Raw genomic sequence first — 12,248 nt, 5'->3', positions numbered from 1 at the left:
GACAGGAGTTGCTCCTGATCAAGCAAGCCATGGTGAGCCGGAGGTTGATGAAGAGCCCTTGTCATGACAGCTTGTGTTGTAAAGTAGCTCTTTGTTATGGATGAGTGCTTGTGAACAATTTTCAAAAGGAGGAGTTTGGGCTCCGCTGGACAGTAAGGGGCACTGATACATAAAGAAAACAGAAATACATCTTACTAAATCAGCACATAATTTGTATTGCACATGGTTTCCAAGCTTCCTGACACTCAAAATGCATCCAGAAAGGTTTATTCTATAAAAGTGTTTTTCATTTCACCAATATTCTCCATTTAACAGAAACTGCACATCTCTGAGATCGTTAAACATGTTTTTTGGGTTGGTTTGCTTGTTATCAACCATTTTTCAAACAACCATATTCCAGATGTGCTCTAGTACATCTTTCTTTTTCTGGGGTGAAGTGAGATCTTGTCCAGATGCATATATATTCTCTAAGTTTTGTCTTTACCTATCAGGTAGTTAGAATACTGGAAGCATCAAATTAAAATCTGCTAATTATATCAGGATCCCTACCTAATTCTTATTCTCCTTGCACTTCACCTGAATTATTGTTATTGTGCTCACCTTCTTCAGTTTTTCCTCCTTATTCTGAATTATTCTACACCCTTTAACCACCTTAAAATATGCCTTTCATCCTGCTGTTTCCCAGTACAAGAGCTTTGGCCCTTTCGTATCTACTCTATTCCAAGAACCCTATCATGCTGGACTCAAGGCTTTTCATGACTTCTCCACACTTAATTCCCACTTCACTCCTCCAAGACAATGCAGCAGCCAAATTGAACTATTTTCTTTTTCTGTTTTACTCTCAAGAACCTTGGCTAATAGATTTCATTTCTGGTACTGACTGCCTCTTTCTATGTATGGATTCCTGATCATCCTTTGTTCCCAGTCAAATTACCTCCTCCATCATTACCTAACATATTTCCCAATGCTACTCCTCACCATTCCTCTTCACTAGCTCCTGCTCCAGATCAAAAGTCATCCCTCTTCCACTGAATTCCCAAACTATTCCTCTTTTTTTAACAAATTATCACTTTCTACAGTATACTGCTGTATGTTTATATATGCCTATTTCCCTAAAACAAAACAAAAACACAGAACCAGACCTAAAAGCAGTTAAAGCGCTAGAGTTGAAATTTTGCTTGTCTTTGCCTCCCAGCATGGTGTCTCATAATATTTAACTTTAAGCTCTATTGTTATATTCTACTAATAATTACCTATGTGACCTTGAGCAGGTCACTTGAACTGTCTGAGTCTGTTCATACATAAATGAATGTTTAAATTTAATACTTTCATTGAGACAATTTAAATTACAAATTCTCAGGACCACACAGGAAGACATGAAAGCATAGACCAAAATAGATCTCTCTATAACCTCTACAAAACCTCTTTCCAATGATAATTTCTGGCAATTTTTTTTCTTAATTATTTGGATCTATTTAGAATGGGATGTTCACATACATTTTTGGTCTCACTGCTAGTGAAATACTAGTAATGTATCAACTTTTGATTGGTGTAGCATTATTGTTATTAACAATATTATTTGCTTTGGGAGAGAATCATTCATTCAATGAATAGTTTTAAATACTTATTGACCAAGTATTTTTCCAAGTTTTATGGGCTCTCATGGCCCTTTTCCATTTTAGTGAGTGGAAGTGGGAAGGAAAGAAAAGCTGATGTAATTAAGAAAGATTTTTGTTTCCTATTTTAACTCTTGTACATAATCTCTCTTTCTCTTGCCTTATTAGTAGAACATGCCAGTTTAAGAGCACCTATGTCATGATCAGACTCAGACTCTCCCATGATTAATATTTCCTTAAAGTAAAAGAGAAATGCTATTTTTTCCATTAGTCCAGATACTAGAAGGGGGTGAGTGTGAAGTGCTCCCACTCAGTCCCTCTAAAGATAATACACTGGAAACATTTTGGTGGGTGTGAATCACTCAGACAAGCATTCTTCACTCAAAAATAGAAACTTGTCTTATTTGTTCCAGATGTTCTACAGCTGCAGGGAAGTTAAAACCAGTGGTCCTGTTTTTCAATGCAACCAAACTCTTATTGCATTTGGAATTTCTTAACCAATGAACTCATATTACTTGTTCTAAGACCTGCAGAATTTTCTTTTTTCCACTGTTACCATTCACAAACAACTGTTTCATGGGAACTATACTTCAGAATTAGGGAGTCTGCATCTGTGTTGTACAAAGGAAACACATCCTGTTTACCATTATTTCCACCTTTCATTTATCTTGACCTCTTTAATTTTAAACATAAAATCTTCAAAGGGAACACTTGAAGAAAAAGAAAAGGAGGGTTGGGTTGTATTGTTCTCATAATATTTTACAGTACTCCAACGGTTGGAGTTATAAGAAGATGTTTGTTTTAGGAAGAATTTTTGGCAAAATTATTTTTAAAAATGAGTATAGAAATGTAATTCTTCACACTTGCAGTTATTAAAAAATAGACATTTGAGATTATTTCTTTTTCCAATAGGTCCATAAAAAATGTATTGGATGCATAAAATTCAAAAAAACAATCAGAGGTCTTTGAAGAGGGTAAATAAGAACTTATGTGAGAAAAGCACATGCTAATTTTATATTAGTCCACAAAAGTTAAAATCTAGAAATGTTAGTTTACTTATATTAGAGAACAGAGTGCCAGATTTCTGAAAGTTATTGTCTTCTTATGGAGAAGGTAACCTTAAGTTGCAGTTCATAGACAATTTGTAGCAAAATCACAATAATTTCATGTTAAAGTATGTACTTCAGGGCTCATTTGAGACTAAATCTTTGAAAATTGAGCCTGGTACATTAGAAGGACTCCAGAAACCAGAAAAGCCAAAAACCAAACCAATGAAAGAAACAAACAAATAAATGAATCCTTATCTTCCAGTTGTGAACATTTTTTAAAAACCCATGAATGTGAAGTGAACTTAACAAGGCCATGCAAACAATTAATAGTAGTAAGTTAAGGCCTAAAAATATGTTTTCTAATGCTGAGACTAGAATTTCTTTCCAGAAAGGCTGTATTTAATTTTTATTTTCAAAAATAACAAAATTAAAGTAAAATTTAAAAACTATCATGAATACAATTTTAAAAAAATATCCAAATAGCCTCAGGTGTCTGACTGAATAATTGTTTACTCTTGTTACTCATTAACAAAAACCTTGTTTTTTCTCTAAGATTTAGAAAAATTTTCCTTCAAATTCAACTTACTTTCTTCCAGAAAAAAGAGGAAATGTTACATTTTAGGCATTGTTAACATAATCTTTGAGACGTCATGATTATTTTGAAAGCGATCATTTTAATTAAATTACTTGAATCATACTCAAGTAATAGTTTGTATTTAGTAATGGTTCCCCACAGTTCACAAAAATTACTATTCAGGACATACATGCTTCACATATGCCATTAGTTAAAACTGAGCCTAAAGTAGAGTAAGTATGATGTCATTCAAAACTGATTCAAAGCTGTTTCACACACCTTAATGAGGCAACTAATAATTTTAAACTTCTTATTGTATTTAGTTTAGCTTTAAAAAGGAAACTAATTTGTGAATGCTATTTATTAAGTTTTCTGTACTTGCCCCAACTGATCACAGATTTAAACCTATAAGCAAAGAGGTACTACTAGAGAGAAGGTGTATTGATAAACTTTTTTGGTATTCATTGATTCATAATAAATGTGATCAGGGAGATTTCCTGATTTAGGACTTTATTTTACCAATGAGTAAACCTGAGACTGAAAATGATCTGTGTTCTTTCAAAGGAGATAGCATTGGGTCGGCAGCTGCTAGTTGTCCATCCAAACCTCTTCCCTTCCCGTTCCAGAACTCCTGCTTTTTAGCTGGCTGCATGACTACCTGAAGAAAGGTTATACTTCCAAATCATGCATATCACTGGACATGGCCATATGGCTAAGCTCATGCAATGGAACATGAAAATGTTTGTGTGGTAGCTTTTGGGGAAAGCTTAAAAGGCAGGAAGGGCATGTCTTTTGCATCTTCTTGCCTTGCCCTGTGTGTTCCTTTTGGAATGTGGTTGTTTTGGCTGGAAATCTATTTGGCTTCTGAGAATGAAGGCCACCCTGATCCAGATGATCTTGGATCTGCCATCCCAACCTTGGATGCTACTATCTAGATTCCCATATGAGAGAGAAGGAAGCTTCTATCATGTTTAAATGGCTATCTTGGGATTTATGATACTTGCAGCTGAATCTGCAGCAGTAATCTGTTGAATTGCAGACAATAACCTATTTCTTGGTATAGAATTTCATTCACTCTTTGGACTCAATTATTGAGCACATTTTATGTGCCAGGAATTGTACTAAGAGGATATGAAACAAAGATTTTTATTATTATTTTTTTAAAATTTGAATCTCTAAAAGCTTTGGAAAAAGATTTGAGAACCCAAATCCCCCTTTCCTTTGGCCCATCTTTGCCTCTATCCTGTGTATATCACAAAATTCTTATTTTCTTCACTTTAAAAGGAATATTTTCCTGTCTGGATTTTAGACTGATCTTGTCATTTGAAAGTGAATACTATATTTTTCAAAAGTTAAGAAAACCCCCAAACACATAAACAAACCAAGCACATAATGATTCAACTTTTCATCCCTAGACATATGACAGGTCATGATACAAAGTTCCGATAGAATTGCAGTCTTTGAAAGTATGTAAAATGTAAATATATTTCCCTAAATAAATTCAAAATATCTTGGGTCATATATTAAAATAATAATAAGTCAACACTTAGAAATATACTAATGGCATATTTATATTCAGTATTAGTTACATATACTGAGAGATATTAGAATGTAGGGTACAATTGTGAAGTGAGAGTCCCTCTTCCCTAAATAACTCACCTCCCCACTAAGAGCAAAAAATGACCAGTCATCTCCACATTAAACAGATACAATGACCTTTGGCTCCCTAATCTAATCCTGCTGCAAGACATGAACTGTTCCTACTCTTAAGGTCTAGGTAGATTCCTCACAAATTCTTTCTTATTAATTTCTGATAATTTATTAAGCTTTGGAGGTTTTCTTTAAAAAAAATTAAAAGAGAGTATAAGCTCTATGTTTCAAAGGAGATTTTGTTTCTGATCTAAAAATACTCCAGGGTGTCAAATATGTAATAGATTTTTTAATTATAATAAAAATACAATAAAATCTGAAGAGATATATAAATGTAAACCAGAATTACCTTTGGGTCCACGTTGAGAATTTTTCTGTCTCTTTTATATTTGAAAAGTAAGCCTTCTGGATTGTCAGCAATCACTTGATAATTGGGAGTGGAGTTACAAACAGCAGTGTGACTGTCCCAGTTGTAAAAACTACAAAATAACATTTATTAGGAGTTAAGATGTGTAATACATTAACAAGTGTATTTCAGAGAATATTTTGGATAATTTGGTGTCAAGATAAAGGAATAGGGACAGTATGTACAACCATGTAGAACACATCTGAGATTCAAATTCTTACAGAAGAGATTAGATATATTTATAATGATTTTGCATGATTTCCTGGTTTGGACACTAAGATCTAGGACCTATTCCAGTATTAAATTCTCAGGAAGTCAAAAAGAAAATTGATGCAATTTAAGGTTATTTATTCCATTGTAGACTTGTCAGGGTAGAAAGAATCTGTTTGCTGGAAGGAAAAGCAGGCTAAGTCACTTCTTTTCATTTGAAATCATTTCAAATGAATTTCTTCCTTCAGACTTTCTTTTTCAATATGTTTCCCAGGGAGCAGGAGAACTATATATGTTTGAGTGGTTATCATAGGGCAGACATGATGTGATGTATTGTAACACAACAGCCCTGTGAAATTGCTCATTTCACAGACAAGGTAAGGAGATGAAGCCAGGTCAACTAGCAAGGTTAAGGTCTCCCAACTTATATATCATGTGGATAATATTTCAATCCAAATCTGAAATCTCAGCGTTTCAAAGCATACATGTGCTCTTTCAATTATTCAACATTTCTGTGTAGCATTTTTCCTTTATAAAAAAAAATCTTCTATGGAAACTTCCTATTTTTCCACATGTTGTTTTGTACTTACTTGTCAAAACTGAATACAATGCTGTCATTTGAATTAGTAGAATCATCAATGTACTTTTAAAAAATATCTTATTCTTAGTAACATTTCTTTTTTATATTCTTTAAATATATTATTAAATGATTTTAAGTATTTTTACACGTAAAATGTTGAAAAAATGATGAAATTTTAACATTTAGAATTAGATGAACATTAAAAAGTAAGAAATATATAACTCTGGGATCTTTTTTAGAAAGTAATTGTTACATTATTACATATTTCCTTCTATTATGCATCAGTTTTTTTCTATATCTCATAAATATATTTTTTTATGTTAAGTGATTTTCCTATATACATTATGGATCAAAACAATTACTTTTCTCTTATGCTAAATACCATGAATTAATAATGATAATGTTGAACTATATTACAGAATGAACTCATGAGCTTAAAAAACAAATAGCAGCTGTCTCTGCAGAAACTAAAGTAATGGAGAGGCAAATTTATCAGGAGGATGATGCCATAGAGAATTCCAGACTTCAATGTGGAACCATGGAATCTCAAAACAAGTCCTTATATACCAACAATGTGAAGCTTAAGTTTGATATCAAAATCTCCCAAGAAAATTTTCAGGAGCACATGATAAAATATAAGATTTATTATGCAAAAATAAAAGCACATAAAGATATTTTGGGGGAGATAGAAAGCCAATGGTCATTTATGATTGAACTCTGTGAAAAACAAGATCTAGTTAAAAAACTAAAGACAATGAAAGAGGAACTTATGCAAGATCTCCAAAATCTAGGAGGGAACCAAATGACACAAGTACATGTTTGAACTGTTACTTATCAAAACTAGTTGTTATCTAACTCATGTACTTATTGAAGTACTTGAAAATTGTGAAAATAGTTTCTGAAGGTTAATAGAGAGCATTTTACTAACTTAATAATAAATGTATTATTTAATATATTCTTTTTTTTAATTGTTATTGTTGGTAGTTCAAAACATTACATAGTTCTTGATATATCATATTTCACACTTTGATTCAAGTGGGTTATGAAATCCCATTTTTACCCCATATACAGATTGCAGAATCACATCAGTTACACATCCATTGATTTACATATTGCCATACTAGTGTCTGTTGTATTCTGCTGCCTTTCCTATCCTCTACTATCCCCCCTCCCGTCCCCTCCCCTCATCTCTCTCTAGCCCCTCTACTGTCATTCATTTCTCCCACTTGTATTATTTTCCCCATTCCCCTCACTTCCTCTTGTATATAATTTTGTATAACCCTGAGGGTCTCCTTCCATTTCCATGCAATTTCCCTTCTCTATCCCTTTCCCTCCCACCTCTCATCCCTGTCTAATGTTAATCTTCTTCTCATGCTCTTCATCCCTACTCTGTTCTTAGTTACTCTCCTTATATTAAAGAAGACATTTGGCATTTGTTTTTTAGGGATTGGCTAGCTTCACTTAGCATAATCTGCTCTAATGCCATCCATTTCCCTGCAAATTCTATGATTTTGTCATTTTTTAATGCAGAGTAATACTCCATTGTGTATAAATGCCACATTTTTTTTTATCCATTCGTCTATTGAAGGGCATCTAGGTTGGTTCCACAGTCTTGCTATTGTGAATTGTGCTGCTATGAACATCGATGTAGCAGTGTCCCTGTAGCATGCTCTTTTTAGGTCTTTAGGGAATAGACCGAGAAGGGGAATAGCTGGGTCAAATGGTGGTTCCATTCCCAGATTTCCAAGAAATCTCCATACTGCTTTCCAAATTGGCTGCACCAATTTGCAGTCCCACCAGCAATGTACAAGTGTACCCTTTTCCCCACATCCTCGCCAGCACTTGTTGTTTGACTTCATAATGGCTGCCAATCTTACTGGAGTGAGATGGTAACTTAGGGTGGTTTTGATTTGCATTTCTCTGACTGCTAGAAATGGTGAGCATTTTTTCATGTACTTGTTGATTGATTGTATGTCCTCCTCTGAGAAGTGTCTGTTCAGGTCCTTGGCCCATTTGTTGATTGGGTTATTTGTTATCTTATTGTCTAATTTTTTGAGTTCTTTGTATACTCTGGATATTAGGGCTCTATCTGAAGTGTGAGGAGTAAAGATTTGTTTCCAGGGTGTAGGCTCCCTATTTACCTCTCTTATTGTTTCTTTTGCTGAGAAAAAACTTTTTAGTTTGAGTAAGTCCCATTTGGTGATTCTAGTTATTAACTCTTGTGCTACCGGTGTCCTATTGAGGAATTTGGAGCCCGACCCCACAGTATGTAGATCGTAGCCAACTTTTTCTTCTATCAGACGGCGTGTCTCTGATTTGATATCAAGCTCCTTGATCCATTTTAAGTTAACTTTTGTGCATGGCGAGAGAAAGGGATTCAGTTTCATTTTGTTGCATATGGATTTCCAGTTTTCCCAGCACCATTTGTTGAAGATGCTATCCTTCCTCCATTGCATGCTTTTAGCCCCTTTATCAAATATAAGATAGTTGTAGTTTTGTGGATTGGTTTCTGTGTCCTCTATTCTGTACCATTGGTCCACCCGCCTGTTTTGGTACCAGTACCATGCTGTTTTTGTTACTATTGCTCTGTAGTATAGTTTGAAGTCTGGTATCGCTATACCGCCTGATTCACACTTCCTGCTTAGCATTGTTTTTGCTATTCTGGGTCTTTTATTTTTCCATATGAATTTCATGATTGCTTTCTCTATTTCTACAAGAAATGCCGTTGGGATTTTGATTGGCATTGCATTAAACTTATAGAGAACTTTTGGTAATATTGCCATTTTGATGATCTTAGTTCTGCCTATCCATGAACAGGGTATATTTTTCCATCTTCTAAGATCTTCTTCTATTTCTCTCTTTAGGGTTCTGTAGTTTTCATTGTATAAGTCTTTCACCTCTTTTATTAGGTTGATTCCCAATTATTTTAATTTTTTTGAAGATATTGTGAATGGAGTGGTTGTCCTCATTTCCATTTCAGAGGATTTGTCGCTGATATACAGGAATGCCTTTGATTTATGCGTGTTGATTTTATATCCTGCCACTTTGCTGAATTCATTTATTTGCTCTAATAGTTTCTTTGTAGACCCTTTTGGGTCTGCTAGGTATAGAATCATGTCACCTGCAAATAGTGATAATTTAAGTTCTTCTTTTCCTATTTTTATGCCTTTAATTTCTTTCGTCTGTCTAATTGCTCTGGCCAGTGTTTCTAGAACTATGTTGAACAGAAGTGGAGAGAGAGGGCATCCCTGTCTTGTTCCAGATTTTAGAGGGAATGCCTTCAGTTTTTCCTCCATTCAGAATGATGCTAGCCTGAGGCTTAGCATAGATTGCTTTTACAATATTGAGGTATGTTCCTGTTATCCCTAGTTTTTCTAGAGTTTTGAACATAAAGGGATGCTGTACTTTGTCGAATGCTTTTTCCGCATCTATCGAGATGATCATATGGTTCTTATTTTTAAGTCTATTGATGTGGTGAATAACATTTATTGATTTCCGTATATTGAACCAGCCTTGCATCCCAGGGATGAATCCTACTTGATCATGGTGCACAATTTTTTTGATATGTTTTTGTATCCGATTCGCCAGAATTTTATTGAGGATTTTTGCATCTAGGTTCATTAGAGATATTGGTCTGTAGTTTTCTTTCTTTGAAGTGTCTTTGTCTGGTTTAGGTATCAGGGTGATGTTGGCCTCATAGAATGAATTTGGAAGTTCTCCCTCTTTTTCTATTTCCTGAAGTAGCTTGAAAAGTATTGGTATTAGTTCTTCTTTAAAGGTTTTGTAAAACTCTGCTGTATACCCATCCGGTCCTGGGCTTTTCTTAGTTGGTAGTCTTTTGATGGTTTCTTCTATTTCCTCAATTGATATTGGTCTGTTTAGGTTGTCTATATCCTCCTGACTCAATCTGGGCAGATCATATGACTTAAGAAATTTATCTATGCCTTCACTATCTTCTAATTTATTGGAGTATAAGGATTCAAAATAGTTTTTGATTATCTTCTGTATTTCTGAAGTGTCTGTTGTGATATTGCCTTTTTCATCCCGTATGCTAGTAATTTGAGTTCTCTCTCTTCTTCTCTTCACTAGCATGGCTAAGGGTCTGTCGATTTTGTTTATTTTTTCAAAGAACCAACTTTTAGTTTTGTCAATTTTTTCAATTGTTTCTTTTGTTTCGATTTCATTAATTTCAGCTTTGATTTTAATTATTTCTTGCCTTCTACTTCTTTTGCTGTTGTTTTGCTCTTCTTTTTCTAGGATTTTGAGATGAAGTATGAGATCATTTATTTGTTGTTTTTTTCTTTTTTTAAGGAATGAACTCCAAGCAATGAATTTTCCTCTTAGAACTGCTTTCAATGTGTCCCATAGATTCCGATATGTTGTGTCTGTGTTTTCATTTATCTCTAAGAATTTTTTAATTTCCTCCTTGATGTCTTCTATAACCCATTGATCATTCAGTAACCTATTGTTCATTCTCCAAGTGATGTATGCTTTTTCCTTCCTTCTTTTATCGTTGATTTTCAGTTTCATTCCATTATGATCAGATAAGATGCATGGTATTATCTCTACTCCTTTATATTGTCTAAGAGTTGCCCTGTGACATAATATATGATCTATTTTTGAGAAGGATCCATGTGCTACTGAGAAAAAAGTGTAACTGCTTGATGTTGGGTGGTATATTCTATATATGTCAATTAAGTCTAGGTTATTAATTGTGTTATTAAGTTCTATAGTTTCCTTATTCAACTTTTGTTTGGAAGATCTGTCCAGTGGCGAGAGAGGTGTGTTGAAGTCTCCCATGATTATGGTATGGTGGTCTATTAGACTCTTGAACTTGAGAAGAGTTTGTTTGACGAACATAGCTGCACCATTGTTTGGGGCATAAATATTTATGATTGTTATGTCTTGTTGGTGTATGGCTCCCTTAAGCAGTATGTAGTGTCCCTCTTTATCCCTTTTGATTAACTTTGGCTTGAAATCTATTTTATTTGATATGAGTATGGACACTCCTGCTTGTTTCCGAAGTCCATATGAGTGATACGATTTTTCCCAACCTTTCACCTTCAGCCTATGTATGTCTTTTCCTATCAAATGCATCTCCTGTAGGCAGCATATTGTTGGGTCTTGTTTTGTGATCCATTCTACTAGCCTGTGTCTCTTAATTGGTGAGTTTAAGCCATTAACATTTAGGGTTATTATTGATATATGGGTTGTTCTTCCACCCATATTTGTTTATTTCTGTTACTAAACATGGTTTGTTTTCCTCTTTGATTATTTCCCCCCCTTTACTGTCCTACCTCCCACTGTTGGTTTTCATTGTTATTTTCCATTTCCTCTTCCTGTAATGTTTTGGCGAGGATGTTTTGAAGAGATGGTTTTCTAGCTGCGAATTCTTTAAACTTTTGTTTATCGTGGAAGGTTTTAATTTCATCTTCCATCCTGAAGCTTAATTTCGCTGGATACACAATTCTTGGTTGGAACCCATTTTCTTTCAGTGTTTGAAATATGTTATTCCAGGATCTTCTAGCTTTCAGAGTCTGTGTTGAAAGATCAGCTGTTATCCTGATTGGCTTACCCCTAAATGTAATCTGCTTCCTTTCTCTTGTAGCTTTTAAAATTCTCTCCTTATTCTGTATGTTGGGCATCTTCATTATAATGTGTCTAGGTGTGGATCTCTTATGATTTTGCACATTCGGCGTCCTGTAGGCTTCTAGGATTTGGGATTCTGTCTCATTCTTCAAGTCTGGGAAGTTTTCTCATATTATTTCATTGAATAGACTTCTCATTCCTTTGGTTTGGAGCTCTGTCCCTTCCTGTATCCCAATGACTCTTAAGTTTGGTCTCTTAATGTTATCCCATATTTCTTGGATGTTCTGCTCATGGTTTCTTAACAGTCTTGCTGAGCTGTCTATGTTCTTTTCAAGTTGAAATACTTTGTCTTCATTGTCTGATGTTCTACCTTCTAAGTGTTCTACTCTGCTGGTAGTATTCTCCATTGAGTTTTTAAGTTGGTTTATTGCTTCCTGCATTTCTAGGATTTTTGTTTGTTTGTTTTTTATAACCTCTATCTCCCTATATAGTTGATCTTTTGCTTCCTGGATTTGTTTATGGAATTCATTGTGGATGTGATCTTTCATTGTCTGATTTTGCTGTCTAATGTCTT

At 34.4% G+C, this 12,248-nt stretch overlaps 1 protein-coding gene across 2 annotated transcripts in view; it reads right to left on the bottom strand.

Moving 5' to 3' along the window:
- Positions 1 to 12,248, bottom strand: part of Cfap299 (cilia and flagella associated protein 299) — a 641,205-nt gene that overhangs the window by 10,820 nt on the left and 618,137 nt on the right. For both annotated transcript variants that reach the window (XM_027939846.3, XM_027939847.3), the window contains one exon: positions 5,239 to 5,368. In XM_027939846.3, the coding sequence (XP_027795647.3) occupies positions 5,239 to 5,368 (130 nt within the window). The remainder of the gene's footprint in view (positions 1 to 5,238; positions 5,369 to 12,248) is intronic.

Source organism: Marmota flaviventris, chromosome 7, assembly GCF_047511675.1.
Source record: "Marmota flaviventris isolate mMarFla1 chromosome 7, mMarFla1.hap1, whole genome shotgun sequence".
NCBI classification, from domain to species: domain Eukaryota; kingdom Metazoa; phylum Chordata; class Mammalia; order Rodentia; family Sciuridae; genus Marmota; species Marmota flaviventris.
The sequence above is the reverse complement of the archived record's forward strand: the minus strand, read 5'-3'. Positions and strand labels throughout refer to the sequence as shown.